Here is a 23343-nt window from a genome sequence, read left to right on the forward strand (position 1 = left end):
GACAAACTTTCTTCAGCCACTTTTATTGGGCAATAACTGTAAAGGGACCTTATTCTATACCAAAAGATATGCTGGGTGGAGCTGCTTTTGGGTTTTATTGATAGATGCAAGATTCTGTTACATGAGAGAGGCAGAATCCAATAGTCTTTAAAATGATTGTTATTATTTCATGCAGAAACATGGGTTAATTTAGAACTTGTACCTAAGACTATAACTGAAGGTGGCTTTTCTTGGTATAGAATGACTGTGGAATATTCTTTAGTTGTTGTATGTGGGGTATTATCAATATTATTAAGATACAGAATGTTAATCAGGAAAATTCAGTCTAAATGCAAGACTTAATATTTCACCCACAATGTAGGACTCATTTTCATTACTATAGAAAGGATGTGCCCACTTTCTTTTCCTGCCTTGGCTGATGAATCATATTCCCATCTTATTCAAGTCTTGCACTGATGTCTTATGCATATTCCAGAGGCATCTACAAGAAAAATGAATTTCATGAGTGCTGGGGGTTGCCATTGTATTTTACTAGTCTTGTAGCTTTAAGGAATTAGCTCAAATGGGTGGGTAAAGATTCCATTTGACAAATAGAGAAACAAAATCAATCCAGAAAGAGTTTTCAAAAAGCTGGGCAAGGCGGTGTACACCTTTAATCACACACTCAGGGAGCAGAGGCAGGTGGAGCTCTATGAGTCCAAGGCCAGCCTGATCTATATAGCAAGATTTCAGGCCAGCCAGCATCACATGGTGAGACCCTGTCTCACAAAAAAAGTCTTCTAACAGCCCCTTCCATTGGAAATAACTATCCATGGGAATATATGCCACCAGGCCTCCATATTACCTATTATTTACATTGTTTACATGTCTCATTACAAATCTTGTTACTGTATATATATATATATATATGTACATATATATACATATATATAGAGAGATACACACATATATGTATAAATTCTAAAGCTTCTCCAACATAAACTTTTAAAAAAGATTTTATTTTTATTTATGTATACCTCTGTGTGTGTGTGTGTGTGTGTTTGTCTGTTTGTATACATATATATGTGTGAGTACTTGAGAAGAACAGAAGAGGGTGTCGGGTCCCCTGAAGTAACAGGCCCTTGTGAGCTGCCTGATGTGGGTGCTGGAAACTGAACTCTGGTTCTGAGATATCTCTCTAACTGCAAACATAAACTTTTTAAAAGAGTTGAGTCCTAATAATGGAGACAATCATTCCAAGACATACTGGTAGATGTGGGGTACAAAGCCTGCCTTCCCCACTCAGATCTGTAAAGCCCCTGAGTGATAAACCTGGGTGCAGGTAGACCTTGGAAAGTGCAGGTAGACCATGGAAAAGTGCCAGCCGCTGCCCAAGAAAGTCTGCCTGAGTGGCAAGATACCATCAGCATGGTCATCCCAGGCCACAGGGTCAGGTGCTTAGAACCTGACGTTCTGTGGCATGACACCCAGATACAGGAAAATCAGCATCAGTGTCCTGAGTCCCCAGTATTTCCTGTGTACCTTCAACTGTCTGTCTTCAGTGCCTTAGAGGGAAGTTGGTGACAAGAAGAAACCTGGAGAACTGAACCCAGCCTAAAATGACTGCATTAGTTCCAGAAGACTAGCAAGGGTTATATCCACAACTGTGATGTCAGACACTGGCCACCAGCTGCTTCTGAGATCTTCTCCAAGGTTCAGAAGAAGGCATCAAAAAGGACAACCAAAAGGAAATGGAGGAGCGTCGATCTATCTACAGCAACAATGGTGTTTCAGAGAAATGGGCAGAATTCTTTAGGGCCCAAGGCTAAGCACAACAAGGTGATAGCCAGGCAAGTCGCCAGCCTTTCCAGGCCCCTGCCTGCAACTCAGTTGTAGGAAAGGTAGTCGATGAGCCGTGGAGGGATGTTTAACTTGGCGACTTTCTCTAGCCCTCGAACGCCGGTGGCCTTCCTCAAGCTCACCCTGCAGAGCTGTGAGAGGGTAAGAGGTGTCTCTGGGGAAAAAAATCAAGGAAATATATGAGGATAATTTCTAGAAGAAGCACATCCTGCAGCCTAATGCTAAGGCAGAACTGGAAGAACCTCCCTTTCCCCTAGAATGTGGATGGATCAAATGTCACCTCTGGGAGGTCACATAGCCAGGGACCAGAGGAATAAAGCCAGGCAATAAAGGTTCAGGTGGTATCCATTGGGATTCATCTTGTGAGCTTGAGTGTTGAGACAGGGGTCTTCCATTTTGTTGGGGGGAGTTGTTGGTTTGTTTGACACTATTTGGCAAAATAGACTTATCAGCAAAGAACTAATTTGTGGCTAAAGGGCTCATGTGTCACACATCCAGCCAAATGAGGCAGGAGTGAAGGGTTTATGGCAGGGGAAGGTGCTAGCAGCCTGCTCGTGCTACTATAGGCTTCTTTCCTCAGAGGTCACAGGAATACAGCAAGAACTGGTGCTTCAGTACAACATGGCCCCCAGAGACAGAAGTAATCCTAGTACATCCAGTGACCAAGGACAGGAGCACAAAACTCAACTCAAAGCAGTCAGCATAAATTCAAGAACTAGCAAACTGGAGACCCAAGATGAATGATGGTGGTTCCTGACAGCCCGGGTGTATGGCTGGTTTTGTGTCAACCTGGCACGAGTTAGAATCATCAGAGAGGAAGGAGACTCAGTTGAGGACATGCATCCATGAGATCCAGCTGTAAGGCATTTTTTTTCGATTACTGGGCAGTGAAGGAGTGCCCAGTCCAAGGTGGGTGGTGTTATCCCTGGACTGGTCCTGACCTCTATAAGAAAGCAGGCTGAGCAAGCCTGGGGTAGAAAACCAAAAAGAACCTCCCCTCCCATCCATAACCTCTGCATGAGCTCCTGCCTCTGGGATCTTTCCCTGTTTGAGTTCCTGTCCTGACTTCCTTTGATGATGAACAGCAATATAGAAGTATAAGCCAAATAAACCCTTTTTTCCCCAAATTGCTTTTTGGTCATAGCGTTCCATTGCAGCAATAGAAACCCTAACTAAGACACTGGAATATGGGAGTATTTGCACAACAGAGCGTGGCTCACTTTCATAGTACTCAAAACACTTGGCTGGGGCGCTGCTGCTCCACGTGTAGTCCGAGGGCTTCTTCCCTCGGTTGTCCCGGGCGTAGATGTTGCCTCCAAACTCTATGAGCATCTCGATGAGGTCGACATTCTTTACCTTGGCTGCATGATGAAGGGCGGTCTCATGAAGTTTAGCTGCATTTACATTGGCCCCTGGAGCGTTAGAACAGAGAATGGAGGTCACCAAAGTGAAAACGTAGAACCAAGAGGAAGACTGACCTACATAGCACCCTTCAGCAGAGTGCAAAAGCAATCACCGTCCAAAATGTACTTTCTCAAAATCTAAGAGTAATAATGAAAGTGAGGGCAGCAATAATTTTTAAAAAAGCAAAAAAGTCTTCTTTCAGGTCAAATGTCTGTTTAGGTATCATATAGGTGCCCTATAGTCTATCCTCATAGGCCCCTAGATTTCTAGAGGTTCATCCCGAGTCACCCAAATGCTACAGCCTGTACTTGGACACAGGCATTCCAGGTAACACAGCCCCTCTACCACAGGCATCATGAACTCAAAAAGTAATGGGTTGGATAATAAAATGAATACTCCTTAATTATATTCTTTTATACATTTGGAGAGATAAAAGGAAACAGATAATGTGCTTGAAGGTGAGCTGTGAACTCAGCTCCACCCTTATCTTTCTGGGGGCATACAGAAAGATTCAAAGAATTCGTAGCTAATTTTAAAATACATTAAAAAATAAAGACTTTGAGGCCGGCAAGATAGCTCAGCACAAGCCTCGTGAACTGAACTCAATCCCCAGAACTGCCAAAAAGAGGGAAGAACCAGCTCCACAAAGCTGCCCTCTGATCACACGAGTGTACTATGGCTTGCACATCTGAACTCACACACAAACAGTCACAATCAATAAAAACTTATGGCAAATATTTAAAAGTTAAAAATTTTTATCACAAAATGATTTCTGTGAAATGTCCTCCATGACACATAACAATCACTGGTTCTATATAATGGATTTCCTAAGGCCTCAGAATTTGTTTGAAAGACGACGGCAACTTCTTTGAAGTCTCCTCCTGAACCAGTAAAGAATTAATAGCTAACAACGACTAAGAAAAGGCTAAAGTATTTTAAAGGAACCAAGCAAGTGTTTTAACATTGATAAATTCCGCAAATGACAGTTTCAAACCACAGTCTTAAAATCACAGCTATGCCAACAACATGCCACTGTTTGGAAGTCATTTTCAGTGCTGTTTGCACTACTTGAAACATTGTTGGGAAAACACTGCTTTCGGCTTTAAACTCTGTTTAATCCTCTGGATTTAAGAGCTGCATTTATCACAATGGTCACGGTGTGATCCTGGAAACACCTTTCCCATTCCCCCTGGCAAAAACCCAGAAAGCTCAGGATTGACTGCTCACTCAAGTGAAAAGGCTTGAATCACACATAGGAGTTACAAAATGGTATGGAAAGGAAGTAAAGACTATGCAATCATTATGCAAAAGTAAATTTTAATAATAGACACACAATTTGTAATGAAAATGAAAATTGTAAAGATCACAGAATCTATCATCCAAGTGGCTTTCTCTTACTGATCCTTGGAATGTTCTTGCCAACTAGGAAGGAATTAATTATCTCAATTTTAACGATGGAGAAAAAGACACAAGGAAGCATAATGTCCTCAAGGTTGGAGAAAAAGAGGTAGCAGGAAAGATCTGAAACATACACTCCTCCTTCCTTGCTGTTTGCTACCTTGGCTCCTGAGATAAGGCCTTGGACCATGAGTGACTCTTTCAAAGTGGCCTTCCCAAAGTAAACAATAAAACTTTTCCATAATGTGTGCTTGGCATCCTTTGATTGGGTAGAAAGCAAGTAGGGTAAAGGAAGGAAGCTGACCGGAAACATCAGATCAAGTGAGCACAGTAGTATGGGCTGGATGAAAGCAGAAATGGTGAGATATGACCAATGCCAGCAGATTTTTATTAGAAAGCTGTAGCAGGAACAAAAGGAAGGAGGGAAGAATGTCAGAAGGGAGTGACTTTGTGGCACAATGGACATATTATGTCTTGGCCAAGTGGGGGAGGTGGTAAAGCACCTTTGTCTAGCCATTAAGAACTGTCAATGTCATGCCTCAGAGAAAGGGGTCAAAGCTGGCTCATTACCAAAATTCTAACTTCAGAACAAAATAGGATTAATGTGATTTGAATTAAAACAGAAACCAATGAGGCTAGGGTTGCCCTAACACACTCTAGCACACATCTGAAAACAGCCACAATCCTGAGACATCAGCACAAATGACTCAATACACAGTAACATGGGCTCTGCTAAGGAGATGTAAGTGCAACTAATCCTTAACTACTCACTTCTGGCTGCTTCCAGAAGAGTTAAATATTTACTGTTAGTGATCAGATGAAAAATTGCTTAACCACAAAGAACGGACTTTGATTCTCACCAGCTCCCTTTGCAAACAGAATCTAGTTCCTTAGCTTAGAAAAGGAGCAACCGTCTCTTTGTTCATCCATGGAGTACAGTGTGACCACTCCATATATGGCTCAGCTCTTCCAGTGGAGTCAGGGCCTTTGATGTCACTACAGAAGCACCTACTGCCTGTTTTCTAGAGTTGTGGAATGTGGCTCTCCTTAGGTTCTCCAGCAGGCCCATGACTCAGCCTCCGCATACAAAGTCTCATTGCTTTTGTAAGACTCCATGGGTTAGCACCTAGGACTATGGCACCTCACTCTGCTTCTATGTAGACTGCAAATACTTCACAATAACAAAAGGGAAAAGTGTAAAAGACAATCCTGTTGAGGGAGCCCATGAGAAATTAAAGTGGCATCAGGTCTACCCCTTCCTGACTACTCCTATCTTCAGTTCTTGTTTGGATCAAGGTTTGGAACCCTCTTTTCTAGTACATTCTGCCCCAGACTGCATCTTTTCTTAATGCTTAATTGCCTCCTTGGAGAAAGAAGATGCCCCCTACCCCAAATTCTACTCATCTTGAATTTCCTGGATATAAAGAAATTTCCCTTTAAAAACTATTGGGAGTTGGGTATGGTAAGCAGACAGACCCTTATCTCCAGGGTAAGCTCTGTCTGGTACAATTCCTTTCCCTCTACCATAATAATGGGTTCAAGTCACCCAGTCAAAATTTGATAAAGCTGGACTACAGGAATCATTTTGGACACAAGACCTAGTTTAAACCAATAGAGCATTAGCAGAGGTACACTAGTGACACCAGAAAAGTAGACTCTCCACTCTTCTGGACAAGCTACAAGAGAGCCTTAGAATGTAAAGTGCTGAAGGATTGAGAGATGCTAGTCATAACTGCCTGTAACTCCAGCTCCAGGGATTTGATATCTTCTGGTCTCTGCAGGCACCCACATACATGTCACCACACATATACACACTCACACACACACACACACACAGAGAGAGAGAGAGAGAGAGAGGGAATCAGCTGTATCCATTTACCTACTATCATAGCAGGTAGCTAACATAAGAAAAGCAAATTTCACCAGGTATTGGTGGCGCACACCTTTAGTCCCAGCACTCGGGAAACAGAGGCAGGCGGATCTCAGTGAGTCTGAGGCCAGCCTGGTCTACAGAACTAGTTCCAAGACGGGCTCCAAAGCAATACAGAGAAGCCCTGTCTTGAAAAACAAAACAAAACAAAAAATAAATAAATAAAAAGAAAGAAAAGCAGATTTTGGCCAGGCAGTGGTGACAGATGCCTTTAATTCCAGCACTTAAGATGCAGATGCAGGTGGATCTCTGAGAGTTCGAAACCAAACCTGGTCTATAAGAGCAAGTGCCAGGATAGACTCCAAAGCTACACAGAGAAACCCTCAAAAAACAAACAAAAAAGAAGAAGAAGAAGAAGAAGAAGGAAAAGAAAAAAAAAGCAGATTTCTAAATTCAAAGGCATAGTGACACTCTTGAGCCATGAGACTAAAATGACTATACTTCTGCTACGTTTCTCATGTTTTGTCACATGAACCAAGAAATGACTTCCATTGTTCACTCAGTTGTAACTGGCGTCCTTATTCCTACATCCACCTAGGTTCTGTTGGGTTCTGTATTCATGGAGTCAAGTAGCCAAAGATTTAAGTATTAAAAAAAAAAAAAACAGATTTCATTGATCCCAGACTTTAGGGATCTCTCTGCAGGGAGCCTTTTCCAAATACCCGACACAAACCAGGTTATACATGCTCTTATATGCTGCCAACCCCTTTCCCATTATACCTCTGACTCAGATTCATATATCAAACCTCATCAGACAGACATTATGAACATTATGCCTGTGTTCTTTAAAAAATAACCATTCATGGGCCTGAGGAGATGGCTGATCAGGTAGGAGTACTTACTGTGCAAACAAGAGGACATGAGTTCAAATCTCTAGGACCCATATAAAAAGCTGGGCATGGAGAAATACCTTGCTCAGCCTAGGCACTGTGGGGAGGGCCTTGGTCCTGCCTCAATGTGGTGATGGGACAGACTTCATTTGTTAACTCCCCTTATCCTATAAAAGTATAGAGGCCTTACCCTCTCTGAGGAGCAAAAGTGGGGTGTGGTAAGGGGAAAGTGGGGGAGTGGGAGAGGGAGAGAGGGAGAACATGGATTAGTATGTAATAAAGCTGGGCATGGCCCTGTGGCCTGTAACCATCTCCTGTGAGGGGGAGAGAGAGGAGAAACCACTGAGGCTTGCTGGCTGCGAGCCTAGCTCTAAGTTCAGAGAGAGACCCTATCTAAAAGGAGTAAGGCAGAGCAGAGAGTGGTAAAGCAGGACACCTGACATCCCCCTCTGGTGCATGTACCACACACACACACACACACACACACACACACACACACACACACACACACACAATATAGTAGTTGCACACATTTACTAAGTGTTGACTGCATACCAGGCAATATGGAAACATTATTGAGAATATTGCCACCACCTGGAAAAATAGGTTTCATTTTTCTAGTTCCATAAATACAGATGCTAAGACCAACATTTCTCTGAGTAGCGGAAGAACCAATTTCAAACCCTTTTCTGTCTGCTTCCACTACCCAGCCCTCTGCTAGCACGGCGCAGGTAAGTCGTCCACTCAGGTAAATACTAGCTTGGGTAAACAGCAGCATACCTGCATTGAGTAAAACTTTGACACAGTCCAAATGCTCTCGTGCACAGGCAACGTGTAGAGGGGTCCCGAAATGGCAATCGTGAGCTTCCAGATTGGCCCCAACGTCAATGAGAAGCCTCACACATTCAGAACTCCCTTAAAAATGGGGAAAGATGGAAATGTGCATGAATTTGTACACTGGAAATGGTAATCATAACAAACAGCAGTGGAAAAGGTGGCCCTGCAATCAATAGAGGGTAAGCAGCTTATATCTCAACATACAAAGCAGCTGGTAACTCTGCATGGCCCTAGAAGAATACAAAGGCATCTCTCCTCTCCCCTCAGGAGTTCTCAGCACACCTGGAAGTAAAAGGAAAGGGTCACAGGCACTTCCCTACTGACAACTGAAGACATGGGAAGCCACATGGACACAGGGATAAAAGTCTACCCTGTTCCTCACCCTCAAGTTCCCCCTCGCAGTGGCTGGGGAGTATCCAACCTTCAGCAAGTGCACATAGCTGGCATTCTGCCAGTCTCCAGGATGAAGGAACCTTTCTTTCTCTGGCTTTCTCTAGCACCTCTATGGCCTCTTCCCTGCTCTTCCTTCTGTCTTCAGGGCAGGTTTGGATTGAGGGTCTACTTCTCTCCTTTCCAGGAAGACTCTGCCACAGACTCCAACTTTCCTCCTTCCCTCCTTCCCTCCCTCCCTCTCTCTTGATCTCTTTCTTTCTTTTTCTTTCTTTCTTTCGACCTCACCTTCATTTGTTTATTGCTGTTGTTGCATTTATTTATTATTCATTTTCGAGGCAGGGTTTCTCTATGTAGCCTTTGCTGTCTTGGAACTTGCTCTGTAGACCAGGCTGTCCTCAGACACCGAAATACACCTGACTCTGCCTCCCATGTGCTGGGATGAAAGGCATCTGGCATCCATCTTCTCATATCACTTAATTACCTCCTTGTTGTTGATAGCTACCCAGGAACCATCCCCATCCCTAAAATGTAGCCTCACACCCACTGCTAGCCAAGCTCATCCTAACATTACAACCACCACATAGTCCCCTTTCCCAGAGGTCCCTGCTCCTAGATGAATCCTTTTCAGTCCATGCCATTGCTCCCTGCTTAGCCTGAGTCACTTTTTATCTTATTTTTGCACCTTTCCCTCAGACCAAATCCTACTTGATATTAGTAGCAAGGAGTTAGAGGTGAGATAACCAAGGAACAATGTAGCTACATTTTAGCAGCTGTGTCTCCTGATGGTCAAATATCCCTTGTGGATAGACATCATTGAAGCTTCAGTTTGGTTGTTCCCAGCGTATCAGAGAGTAAGGCACCAAGGCCTTTCCCCACACAATGCACATTAAAGACGGGTCCACATTCCCAAACAACCTGACATCATTATAATATCACTGGCATTGAAATTGATGACACACACCTCTCCTTTTATGGCTTTTGTTTTCTTAAAGTATCATAAAAAGAAATCCCCTAAAATAGAAAGTCTGGTTCACCATAACTTAGGAGGAGAACATGCCACCTATCTCACAAATATTCATAAAAACTTCTTTATGGCCTGGTGTGGTGGAACATGCCTTTAGACCCAACACTCAGGAGGCAGAGGCAGGTAGAGCTCTGTAAGTCTGAGGTCAACCTGATTTACAGAGCGAGTTCCAGGACAGCCAGGACTTTTACACAGAGAAATCCTGTCTCAAAAAATTAAAACAAACAAATGAACAAAAAACTTATTTATTGATCCACAACTCAGACTTCTCTGGGCTGCTCACACCTTGAGATGGCTCATTCCAATCTTTCTGTGGAGTGTTTGCTTTGCTGAGCTTTGATAAATAAACTTCTGCTTAAACTATGTCTCTTGACTGAATTCTTCTCTTCAAGAAGACAAGAACTGAGAGATCCTACTGGTCCCCCACCCCCCACCCCGCTTCCATACAGGCTTTGGGTTCTAAGTACTTGGGCCATTTCAATGGTCCCTAACACACTGACTCACCGCTCATACAGGCCTCATGTAGCGGAGATGCTGTGTACAAAGGAGGGTTGACCTTCGCCCCATAGGACAGCAAGAGCTTCACACACTCGATGCTGCCTGAGGCACAGGCATCACAAAGAGGGGTACTGCCATCAATGTTGCGTGCATCCACCTCAAACATCAGAAGAAACAAATGTCAAAGGGTGAGGTAAACGAATGTGATGATGCTTGTAGCCTTTATGCAAACTCATCTTTGCAAAGATAAGATTTTAAAATTACCAGTTTGCTACTATACATCAAGCCAGGCAAGGGAGTTCAAAGAGGAAGATACATGGATTGGAGGCAGGAATGCTTCTCTTGTATAGAAGTCCTTCATCAAAGGTTCTCCCCTCCCTCCCAGGACAGGATAAAACTCAGCTTCACCCTCACTAATACCCTGGGCAAATAACAGGCATAGGGCAGAAAAGAAAAGCCTGAGGTTGCAAGCTGAAGAAACAGGTATCAAGATGGGTTTTAACTTGCACTTTGGGGGAGAAAAAAAAAGTGCTCCAGATTGTTTAGCATGTTTCATCTTGTGTGAAAATCATAAGGCAACTCCCTAGACAGGGAAAATACACTTAGAATTTACCAAAGTTTGGCTTCCACATAGGTACACACTGAAAACTGTGGAACTTGTTCCATTCCAAGCTTTGGGGAAGTGTAAATGGTGCATTGCCTTCACTCTGCTCTGGTGAGCTCCGAGACCCAATATTCTTTATAAGCACCAGCATAGGGGGTGATGCAGATCCTAACAGCTCTGCTAAACAGGCTGATAGCCTGCAGAATGGAAACCACTGGCAGCTAAAACTTCGCATACTAGCGAAGGCAACCGGGTCAGAAGTTAGTTCTGTTACTTCTGTTCCCCCACCGCCCCTGAGTTGTTTTGCCAGTGTCTCACTTGTATATCCTGGAATCAAGAACTCCGTTGGTTAAACCTACACACCAACTGTCCAGCCCAAGCCCAGCTGCTCCCAGAGTCTGTGCCTAGTTCATGGCAGCCCTACTCTGCCCTGACCATCTCAGAGCAGAGTTATGCTAAACCACTGCGCTAAAACTGGTCCACAGCAACTATCCCAACTCCTCCCATGGCTTTCAGCACCCTAAGCAGTTTCACTGGAGCACCCTATCTATCCACTTGTTTACACAGCCTTAATCTTCTCCCTAGCGTTCTCCTGAGTCTGTCCCATCCACTCCCACAGCTGCAATTAGACAGCTGTCAGTCCCACACAGTCACCCACCTGGGCACCAGCTGCCAGCAGCAGTTGCACACACTGGGCCTGGCCCTGCAGACTTGCCGCATGGAGGGGTGTGATGGAGTCCACGGTGACCTGATTCACACATGCTCCACTCTCAATCAGCTGCTGAAGCTGTAGGCTCTCACCCCGCTGAGCTGCCTCATGCACAGGGGTACGTTCCACCCAGAAACCTGAAGAGGAAACAGAACCTTTACTGAGACCCTCCTACTGCCATCAGGACAAAGGAATACACATGAGGCTCCAGGGCCCATTGGTAGCCAAGACACCATGCAATTGGTCCCAGTGCTCCTATTAAAATCCATAAGCAGGGCTGGAAAGATGGCTCAGTGGTTACAAGCACATACTGCCATTCCAGAGGACTTGGGTTCAATTCCCAGTACCTACATAACAGCTCACAGCTGTCTATAACTCTAGGTACATGGAATCCAACATCTTCAAACAGATATATTTATGCTGGCAAACACCAATGCATATGAAATGATAATTTTTTTAAAGATTTATTTATTATGTATACAGTGTTCTACCTGCATATATATATATACCTACAGGCCAGAAGAGGGCACCTAATCTCATTACAGATGGTTGTGAGACATCATATGGTTGCTGGGAACTGAACCCCAAACCTCTGGAAGAGCAGCCAGTGCTCTTAACCACTGAGCCATCTCTCCAGCCCTAAAATAATTAAAAAATAAATAAAAGCAATCTCAACTAGCTAATGGTGAGAGTTCAAAGTCCTTGCCATGGCATATAAGGGTGTCTGTGCTAGGCTCTGGCTCACACTATGATCCCATCTCCCACCCCTGGCCCCATACAGATACAGCTATAGCTTACTGCTGTGCCCAACAGTTCCACACATGTACCTTATCGAGAGGGATGTACCTCTTAAGTAACAATATACAAGTTGAGGGGATAATGAGAAGTGGCTAGTTAACAATTTGAAGTCAATGCAGGAGAGAAAAACCCCAAACTAAGGGAAGTTGCACACAACTTTAGAAGGAAGAGGGCAATCAGGTAAGCCTTAGATTTGTGTTGGGGTGGTGAGGAGGAGAAGAGAGGAAGAGGAGGAGGAAGAGGAGAGGAGAGGAGAGGAGAAGAGAGGGGGAGGGAAGGGGATACTACTTCTTATTCATTTGTTACATAGCAGTTTTTTCAGAGATAAAACATTCAACCCTGGAGAGAGGTTCATTAAGACTCTTGATACTCTGGAGGTGAAACATTCCATTCTTCTTAAAACCCAGGAAGCAAACAACTCAATTGCATCAGGAAGTTTCTGAAACTGACCAGATTCACAAGGTCTCTTACTCTCCAGACAGAGAAAAATAATGACTGCTAAGAGATACTCTCAAACAAACCAAGCTTAGAAGAGGCTTGTAGGGCCCTGCATGGATCCCCGAGGCATCTTCAGCAAGCCTGAAGCTGTTGGCCGGAACTCCTTGCCCCAGAGCTGTTATTGGTATTCTACCCGTTTTGATAACACACACCTCATGGGGAGGAGCTAAGCCTAAAAATCCTTTTATTTTCCACTGTGCTGTAAGTCAGTATTTAAGCCCATTCCATCCCCTCAATAAACAGCATTCTACATTCAATGTTCCGACATTGCCATTGAACAAATGACCCCGTCTTGTCTCTTTATTTCAATCTCTAGGCCTTCACCTGATTCGTGGAACAGATCGTAGCTCGGGCACTACAAGTGGAGGTCCCACCCAGATCAGGAAGAAAGGATCACTTAAGAGATCACCCTCAGAGGCCGGCGACAAAGTAAGTGAATGAGGGTGTATTGAAGGATGGGTGCCAGGAACTCTAAGGAAATGCTCAATGGGCAAATAGTGGTCCCATTGAAAAGACAGGGCACTGGCATTAAAACAAGACAGCTAAAGAATTCATTACCATAAAGTAAAAGAAAAAATGACAGAGATGGTTAGGACTTCTGAGGAAGTACAAGATTTAGAATCTGTGAAATCTACCAAAACAAGAGGGATCTCAACTAGGAGATGATAGTTCTACTGTAACTGATGAAGAAGATACTTTGGAAGTGAAAGACCCGCAGAATGTGGACCTTCACGCTCCCACTCAGGAAAGGCGACACCCTAATCACTCTGGAGAAGCGGTCTTGATGCAAAAGCATGGGGTCTTTTATATTCCAAGTGCACTGGGGTCCACAGTCATGCACCACGCAGGGTAAAGTACTAAGGACCCCGAGTACGAATTGAGACAGCTTTTATAGGAGTTCAACAAAGCCCGAACTTCGTAAACCAATCGTCTCATAGCATCAGGAGCCTGCTCGGTGCGGGCTGATCAATTTAAACCATTCAAGCCTGCGCTTTATAGACCAATCGGTTTTCTTTAGCCCTGGAAGTCTGCATTTGTGTGGGCTCCTATGTGGGGTGACAAATGGCAGTTAGGTTAGGTCACTGGGGCGGGGTTTTCACAAGCAGTTTACAAAGTCAAAGCAGGTGGCAAGGAGTGTGACCTTTCGCCTATTTTTAAACTTCTAGCTTCCTGGGGTCATTGAAGAGTTAGGCTGTATTTTTCCATCCTTACAGACACAGAATTTGAACAATTAAGACAAAGAATGTCTGAAGTTTATGAGCACAAATGCCATCTTGTTTGCATGTTCTGTATATATGGTGTGGCTGAAAGGATAAAAATACAGCCTAAATCTCTAATGACCACTAAAAGTTAGAAGTTTAAAAATATCCACCAGCATGCATTTAAAAATCACCCTACATGCAAAGCTCAGGAAAAAGAAAAGCACATGAAATAGTTTGGTCACGATGACTGGTTTCTGGAAATTATTATTATTATTCATAACCACCTAGTTTCTGAAGACTGTTGTTATCCACAACAACAGTCTGGGAATTGTTATGGGTCATGCTGTCTACAAAGAAAATTAATAACTAAAAGAGACGGGACTCATGGCAAGAAGGGAAAACTAGAAAGAACAAGTGCCTCTGCCAATAGATATAGATAATTCCCTGTCTGGAGAGTACATTCTCCCAGCTGCTCAATGACAAGGCCACTGAGCCTGCTGATCCTAGAGAAAGAAAAACCCACTAACCTTGCAGGTGTGCTAAACAATCCCCCCTTGTAAAAACTGTGTACTCTATGAAATCTCTGTAACCATCCAAGTTTTGAACTGTCCCATGACCTTGCTTTTAGGCCTAGTGAACAGGCTAGCTTTGAAACTGGCCTTGTTAGCTTTGATGTAAATCCTATAAAAACTATCTCAATTCTGCCCTCGAGGTCCTCAGTCCTCTACCCCTGCGTGGCATATGACTGTGGACCCCAGTGCACTTGGAATAAAAACTCCTCATGCTATTTGCATCAAGTGAGTGATTTGGGGTGTCGCCTTTCCAGAATGGGAGCGTGAAGGTCCACACTCTGCAGGTCTTTCATGGCCACACAAACGCGTGTATGAAGTGTGATTATGAATGTGTGAATCCTAATAAAAGGTACTATTTGAATTGCTTGGGATACAGAAGAAAAAAAAAAAATCAGGTCAGTGTCTTAACTGACAGGGTTGGCAATTTGCGCCTCCCACAGCTGGCCTCCAGAGTGGGTTGGTGGGAAATGGACAAAGCCTGCCTGGCCTAAAAGCCAAAGGAATCTGTATGGATATTTCGATAGCCTTTAGCATAGTGTGTACTGCTGTGACTCCAGAATGTAGTATTCAGCTTTTTAAATGAGCAGACATTGAAGGGCATACAGGCCTTTTTCAACCTTTTGTGTTAATTCATATCCCTGTTAATCTTTGGGGAAGAGAAGTGCTTCAGGCCATGGGAGCGGCCCTTACTACTGAGCCTGTTAAAAATATGCTGGCTGACCAAGATTATGTACAAGTAAGAGGACTGGGTAAATTCCTCCAAGGTGACCCTAAGTCTGTTGCATCCAAAAATTTAATTATCAAAAGAGCCGGAGATCACTCTGGGTTGGGAAATTTTCCTTAGGGGCTATTGCTAGGCAGCCTCTTCCCATTCCTATTATCTGGAAAACTGATAACCCAGTCTGGGTGAAGCAATGGCCCTTATCTATTGAGAAATTACAGGCTGCACATCAACTTGTACAGGAACAATTAGAGGCAGGACATATTGTTACTTCTACTTCTCTATGGAATATGCCAATTTTTGTTGTTAATGATTGTATGCAAATTATGGGAGCCACACAACCTGGCTCTGTAGGTATTCCTCAAGGCTATCATTTATTAGTTATAGACCTAAAAAATTGCTTCTTTACCATTTCCTTGCATCCTCAGGATAGTGAGCGATTTGCATTTAGCATTCCTTCCATTAATTTTAAAGAGTACTATAAGAGATATCAATGGGTGATATTGCCTCAAGGAATGGCCAATAGTCCCACTATTTGTCAAATGTATGTATCTTTGGCCATTGCCCCCATTAGGGAGAAATTTCAATCCCTGTATATTAAACATTATATGGATGATATTCTTTTAGCCAGCCCAGGTCCTAAGGAAGTGAATGAGGCTTTTTGGGAATTGCATCATAATCTTCAACTAGCTGGCTTAAGAATAACCCTAGAAAAGGTACAACAAGAATTTCCCTATCAATACCTGGGCAATCAATTATTATATTCTGGTATCCATCCTTAAAATATTACTTTAAGGCTGAACAGACTGACCACCCTTAATGATTTTCAATAATTATTGGGAGATATAAATTGGGTTCAATCTAGTTGACCACTGGACAGCTTCCACCCTTATTTGATATTTTACAAGGAGATTCTGATCCCACTTCTCCATGCACCTTAACACCTGCTTCTCAAGAACGCATACAATTTGTGCAAAAATGCCTCCAATCTGCACACTTAAATTATATTGACTATATTCAAAACTTGATGTTATTAGTTTTTGCTTCAGCATACTCCCCTACTGTGGTGTTTTAGCAAACTGGTTCTATATTATGGGTGCATGAACATGCATCCCCAGGAAAAACAGTTAGATCTTATCCCCAGGCAATGCTTTCCATTATTCAAAAGGCATACAAAATGAATTTTCAAGTTTTTGGCAAGATCTTGGATATAACTGTCACCCCCTATATTATTCAACAACAGATACAATGGCTTCAACAGTTTGATAAGGATTGGGCACATTTCCTATGTTCCACACCTTGGAGTTAACCCTCAGGGTGCCACACCTAATGATATCTGGCTGATGGATGTTACCCATGTTCCTTCCTTTGGCTAACTACAAGTTGTTCATGTATCTGTGGATACCCATTCTCATCTCATATTTGCCTCTGCCCATACTGTTGAAAGGCTTAAGGATGTTAAGAGCCATTGTTTGCAAGCCTTTGCTTATATGGGAATGCCCAGACAATTAAAAACTGATAGTGGCCCTGCTTAGACTTGTCAGAATTTCAACTCTTTCACACATATCTGTATTAATGCATCATTTTTCTCCAGGGATCCTGGAGTGATCAGTTTTTAAATTATACACATGCTTTAGTCATATAGATCATTAACATCAATGAAACCTGAGTACCACCTGCCAGTGCAGAAGACCTTTTATAAGGATTTCAACTTGCAGGCAGATTATTTAGAGATTGGGCAAGCTCTCTCACTGGGATTTGTAGCCCTTAAACTTGGTGCTACTTCACCACAGCATTAGACAGGCCCAGGCCAACTTTCAAACAAGACATATTCTACTGTCTTTGGCTCAAGAGAAAACGCCTCTGTCCATGTGTGGCTGACAAGACAAATTATTCACCAGAGACAGGTAAGGCAGAAGGGGCAAATATCCAACCTAAGACAGGAGGGTTATAGGTCTGGGTGACCTCTCCAATGACTAGTAAGGAGTTATGCTGACGTCCTCTGCCACCTAAGACAGGTGTTAGTTTATATTAAAAGAAAGGGGGACCTGTAGGGCCCTGCATGGACCCCCGAGGCACATTGAGCAAGCTTGAAGCTGTTGGCCAGTACTCCTTGCCCCAGAGCTGTTATTGGTACTCTTCCTTGTTTCTATAACACACACACCTTATGGGGAGGAGCTAAGCCTAAAAATCCTATTTTCCACTGTACTGTCAGTATTTAAGCCCGTTCCATCCCCTCGATAAACGGCATTCAGCATTCTGCGTTTTGACATTGCCATTGAATGAATGATCCCCTGTCTTGTCTCTTTATTTCAATTTCTAGGCCTTCGCCCAATTCATGGAACAGATTGTAGTGCAGGTGCTGCAGAGGCTCAAACCAACTGAGCTACCCATAAATGACACTCTCCAGTGTGGAGCTGCTTACAAGTTGTGCAGTGAACTCCAGGTTTCCAGCTTTCATGTGCTATCATCATCCATGCTGCATTTGGTGGTGCAGCTATCTTTGAGTTATCTCTGATCCTCACCCACACTCCTGTAAGTAAACACAACAAACTCACCCATACTCTTGTAAGTAAACACAACAAAGATAGAAAGAATACAAGTGTTCATCAAGAGATGAATTGATAAGCAAAATGTGGTATGCACACATTAGCTTTACATAGGAAGAAAATATGAAAAAAAAAGCATATACTATGTTAAGTGAAATAAGGCCATATGCTGTAATGATTCCACTCATATAAGGTACCTAAAGTAAACAAAATTGTAGAGACAGAAAGCAGCCTAATGGAACTGAGGAGATGAAGAATTATTGTCTAATAGGTATATATCTTGCTGGATAAAAAGAGTTCTGTGGGTGAAGGATAGTGACTGTTGTGCTAAATACGCAGTGCTCTTAATGCCACTGAAATCTACATCTCAAAAGGTTACAATGGTAACTTTTTGTTAAATGCTCTTTACCACAATCCAAATGTTTAGAAGGGGGCTGGAGAGATGGATCAGCTGTTAAGAGCACTGGCTGCTCTTTCATGGGACTTGAACTCAATTCCTAGCACCTACATGATGGTTCATAACCATTTGTAACTCCAGCCCTGGAGGATCCAGTACTGTATTCTGGCTTCTGATGGCACTGAATACATGTATGCAAGCCAAATACCCACACACATAAAATGTTATAAAATTTTTAAGAGTAACTATATTAGTTACTTTTCTCACTACTATGACAAAATACCTGACAAATGCAACTTAAGGCAAGAAGAGTTTATTTTGGCTCAGGGCAAAATCCATCACAGTGGGAAAGACATAGCAGCAGAGGAATGAGGCAGCTCACACATTGTGTTCACAATCAGGAAGCAGAGAGAGATGAATGCTAGTGCTCAGCTTACTTTCCCCTTTTTCCTTTTAGTCCATCTAGGACCCCAGCCCATGACTTGAGCCACCCACATTCCTTTGGGTCTTAATTGTACCTCTCTGGAAAGGCTCTCACAGAAATACCCAGAAGTGTATCTCCCATGTTATTCCAAGTCCAATTAAGCTAACAAGAAATAGTAGCCCTTACAGAAACTAAAAGCCAGAGAAGAACCTGAGCCTGGAAAGAGCTGCCATCTGCTCAATGACATCACAAAAGACAGCATTAAAGCAGGGAGGGGCATTAGTCACCTAGGGTGCATCTGACACTCCTGGCCACTGGATGACTCCTCTAGGGTTACAAATTAGGGAGGAATAAAGCATTCCCTTCATCAAGACAAGTAGCAAGCACCAAGGGGGGGGGGGAAGTAAGGGGAAGGACAGCTTGTATGTTAGAACCTTTTAAATGCATTCCTGATGAGTAAATGCAGAAAATACAATCAATTAGGAAACTGGCTGGTCAGGCTTCACTACAGGCTGGTCCAACCCAGTGCCAAGACCCCATTCCTGACTCTCAATATCATATCCTGGGGGTAGTGTTACATTGGAAATCTGAAACCCTGCAATGTTTTTTGGCAAGTTCCCTCGGGGGCGAAGGGGGGGGGGAAGGGGCTGGAGCCCAGTCTTAGATTAGATCCTTGTTATAAAATTGGTCTCCATTACCAATCTGCTCCCATCTGCTCCCATCTCCCCTCCTCCTCATGTAGTCAAATAAGGCGCTCATTTGGGACCTGATCACAGTCTTCCAGTGACTTCTATTTTGTTTTGGAAGTCAAGGTGCCTCTCTCTTTATTTGTAGAAACCTTTACTTTAAAATTTGAGCTGCTTTTTGTGTTTACGTTATTCCTCATCTGTTCTTTTTAAAGGTTTTAATTAGGAGTTTGGAGTCTCCAAATATTCTTTGACAATGAAACATAATGTAAATGGCAATCAATGTGACTTTAAATGCATTTAGTATTTTTTAAAAAGGAAAATAATCTCTCTCTATATGTATGTATGTATGTATATCATACAATGATATTTAAAAAAAAAAAAATGTTTGCCTCCATAGAGGGACTAAGGAGTTGCAACTTGAAAAGACAAAGGAAAAGAAAGTGAAAGAAAGTGAAAGGTGAAAGAATCAGGAAGTTGATGCATAATGAGCCACAGGAGTCCCCTCCCACTGCACAATGCTGAAAACAGCACACTCCATCATCCTTTCCTTCCCATTCACATCATCTTCTTCCCCACTGTTCACCATCCTAAGATACTTAATACCTGAGGGTACTCTCCCTTAGTTCCCAAGTCCCAGCCACAAAACACAGTGAGCCTGGGCTTCATCTCACAAGGGCCTGCCTATGCTCCCATTCTGTCTTTTCTCTATTCTTTTTTGTTTGTTTGTTTTTGTTTGTTTGTTTTTCAAGACAGGGTTTCTCTGTAGTTTTGGAGCCTGTCCTGGATCTAGCTCTTGTAGCCCAGGCTGTGTCTGGAACTCACAGAGATCCACCTGCCTCTGCCTCTGGAGTGAGTACTGGGATTAAAGACATGTGCCACTCAATCTGTCTTTTTTTGTTTTTATTTTTTTGGTAGAACTCACAATCCTCCTGTCCCTCCTGTCTGAGCAGCTGAGATTACAAGATCTCGAACCTCCATGCCTTGGCTAATTATCTTCATTTTTGTTGAAGAACTTTTGAAAAGGTTTTCATTTGAAATCAGCAGCCTTAGTTTTCTTGTAAAGGATGTAATTTTTCACAGGGCTACATAATGGAGAAAAGATAAGGAAGTGTGCTGTTTTGCTCATTTAAAGTGTATTTATTACTTACTATAATTTCCTTTTAAACTTTTTTTTTTTTTTTTGCCTCCAGTATGCTTTCCTTGCTTGTTTGTCAACAACCTCTCTTTGAATTCCCATTTTAGGATAAGTTTTCCATTCTAACCCTTCAAAGTATCACTCTATGCCTTGGAAAACATCCTGAATGCTTGCTAAAGCAGGGTGGTCACAGGAAAAAATAATAATGAGGCTGGTGGTTCCCAATGATACCTGGAAGACCTTTTCTGTCCCTTCTCTCTGAAGGCCTCATTAAATTGAGAGAGGAGGAATGCATCTTCATAAGCAAACAAAACCAACCATGGTATGCATGGTTGCAGTACAACAGGACATAGACTCACAGGTCAGAATGGTACCCAGGTCAAATTCCTATGGCTCCACTTTTCCTGGAACAGTGACGCTGTTTTATATCCAACACATTCAGTTTATTTAGGCTGGAAATACAAATATCCACAAGACATATTTTTGGAGAAGCATACTAAAATCTTTAAATGATAATGTCAAAAATACTCATGGCAGTAGTGGTGAAAGCTGGGCATTGATGGTGCACACCTTTAATCCCAGCACTAGGGAAGCAGAGGCGGGTGGATCTCTGAGTTCCAGGCCAGCCTGGTCCACAGAATGAGTTCCAGGACAGCTAGGTCCATGCAAAGAATCCCTGTCTCGGAGGAAAAAAAAAAAAAAATCAAGAACCCCAACATGTATGCACCCACTCATTGAGAATGTGATTTTCTTCTCTACAAGCTATGCAGAAAATATACTTAGGAGTGATGTTATTAAAAGTATTTATTTATTTATTTATTTATTTATTTAGAGACAAGGTGTTTCCATGCAGGCTGGTTTGCCTGGAACTCATGCCCCAACTTCCTCTGCTTTCCAACTGCTAGGATTACAAGTGATTGCCACCACATCTGGCTCTGATGCCATACTGTCCTTTACCTGGACAAAATAAAATGTATGCTTAACAGGCTTCCACGGTTAGCCATCCATTGCATACTCACTTGAATCAAATACTGACCACGCTACCAGGGTCAAAGTCTTAGCCCAGCCGAGGGTGCCAAGAAAAACAGATTCTCATTAAATAAATGGTCTTTGGTCATTCTGAAGGTGTTTGTCTTCCAAAAATCAATTAAAATATTTATCTGCCTTGTTATGACTACAATTTTCTACCCAGCTAAATTAACTCTTAAGAATTTTTTTATTATTATTTACTGTTTTTATTAGTGCAAAAAATGCTGGGGCGGGGTGGGCGTTTTGGTATGGTTAGCTTTGTTTTTGTTTTGTTTGTGTGCTTTCCAAGCTTTCAATTTTCATCTATCCTATTATGTTGTAAGCAAGAAAAAAAAAATTACTTCTCCAAAGAATGCTCTTTAGCCTTCAAATCCATTTCACTCTAAGATTGCCCTAAGGGTACAGAGAACACTGCTTTAGCACCAGACATGCAACACTGTTGGGCCATGTCCTCATTCTGGAACATACTCCCTGGTCACAGCTGGAGTATGGGTAGAATAGTGGAACACTGCAGGCGACACACTGTGACCCTGCACGCATCAAGCGCCCGGAGGTGGTGCGGCACCCACAGTTGGCTCCTGCTGAAGTGGCCAACCAGTGTGCCCAGTGCACACACATTTCCCAGGCTCTGCCGCTGAACTTGGGCAATGACCCCGTGTGATCCCCAAAGTGTGCGGTGCTCGGATGAACTTAGATTTCTGAATCCCACACCTGTGCAACACCAGGATGACCAACCCCGCAGTGCACCGGCCTGGAACAAGGTGACAGACATTAAAAGCCGATCGGAGATGCTTAGGATCACCCAGACCCTGCTCGAGTCACTACATCCCACCTCGCCAACTCAGAACGGGTCGCGCTGCCCATCTCCGGGATAAAGGACATCCATGAGCTTACTCTGTCCCCAAGAACTATCTCCTGGTCTTTGCTCCAGCCCCTGTGAGGTACCCTTGGCGTCTGCGGAGCGAAGCACTTACCCACATCTCCCAGAAAGCAGCCGTCCCCGGCGCGGGGCTCCATGCAGCTCGCCGGCTGGGGGGGCCCTGCCTACCGGCCTTGCAATTGCAGACGCTGGGACCTGAGCCCGGACTTAAGCCGGGACCTGAGCTGGGACCTACCCAGGATCTCAGGCCGCTGGGCGGGGCCTTACTGCTTCCGTGGCCACCTCTGGGAGTTGTAGTTTCTATTGATTCTCAGTTCTCCACTCGTACGTCCCACGCACCGTGTTTCTTTGGCTGACCCTTTTCCCCTGTATACTTGCATATGCAAACTGAAGTGTGCAAAATGTGCTCCCGTGTTGACTCCTTGCACAGATCCTGTATTTAGATGAAAAGCCTTGATACCTGTATTCTTATGTAAAAGATGCGTCCGTGTGCAAAATGTTTAGTTCCCAAAACACGTAAAACGTGCCTAACTGCCAAAACTGGCCTCCTGAAGTTTACAATGTTCCCGCTGAGCAAAGTATCCAGTCCCTTCATGCCTTAAAGAATTGCCTTCCAGTGAAGCTGTGATCAAAATGCCTGATTCTTCCACTTTCCAAAATAAAATATAATTTTCAAATAGTTGAAATTCATTGACGAAAATTACGTTTCTTGGTGGACAGTTTTAATCTAGTGTCTCGCTAACCGTTTTAGCAGGAGGAAGCTAGAGTGCCATCAGCAGCCTGGCAGAAATGAGAAACCAGCTTCCAAGGGGATTCCAAGACAACCAGTGAGTGAGCTGCATTGTGCTCTATTATGGTTTTTCTTTATTTTCTTTCTTCGGAAGTCTTAATCTTACCAAAGTTAACTGCAGTCTCTTGGGATATTCTCTCACCTTAACCTGTACTGAGACTCAGTGTAAAAATACATTCTGAGCTAAACATGA

General features: G+C 43.2%; 1 protein-coding gene across 1 annotated transcript; it reads right to left on the minus strand.

Moving 5' to 3' along the window:
• Positions 1-932: 932 nt before the first annotated feature.
• Asb13 (ankyrin repeat and SOCS box containing 13) lies at positions 933-22559 on the minus strand. Its single transcript, XM_051194801.1, has 6 exons — positions 22455-22559; positions 11416-11603; positions 10160-10310; positions 8182-8316; positions 3060-3251; positions 933-1993 (listed from the first exon to the last, which is right to left on the minus strand). The coding sequence occupies exons 1-6, from the start codon at positions 22495-22497 to the stop codon at positions 1866-1868; spliced, it is 837 nt and encodes a 278-aa protein (XP_051050758.1). The 5' UTR covers positions 22498-22559; the 3' UTR covers positions 933-1865.
• Between the last annotated feature and the right edge of the window lie 784 nt (positions 22560-23343).

Source organism: Phodopus roborovskii, unplaced genomic scaffold, assembly GCF_943737965.1.
Source record: "Phodopus roborovskii unplaced genomic scaffold, PHOROB, whole genome shotgun sequence".
Taxonomy (NCBI): domain Eukaryota; kingdom Metazoa; phylum Chordata; class Mammalia; order Rodentia; family Cricetidae; genus Phodopus; species Phodopus roborovskii.

What these genes read in the sequence shown, in the direction of transcription:
- Asb13 (XM_051194801.1), bottom strand. Translation starts at nt 22,497, where the DNA reads ATGGAGCCCCGCGCCGGGGACGGCTGCTTTCTGGGAGATGTGG. An exon ending in CTGCTTTCTGGGAGATGTGG is followed by an intron (nt 11,604 to 22,454) that starts GTAAGTGCTTCG and finishes TTTCCTCTTCAG; the next exon opens with GTTTCTGGGTGGAACGTACC. An exon ending in CAAAGTTTTACTCAATGCAG is followed by an intron (nt 3,252 to 8,181) that starts GTATGCTGCTGT and finishes CTAACGCTCCAG; the next exon opens with GGGCCAATGTAAATGCAGCT.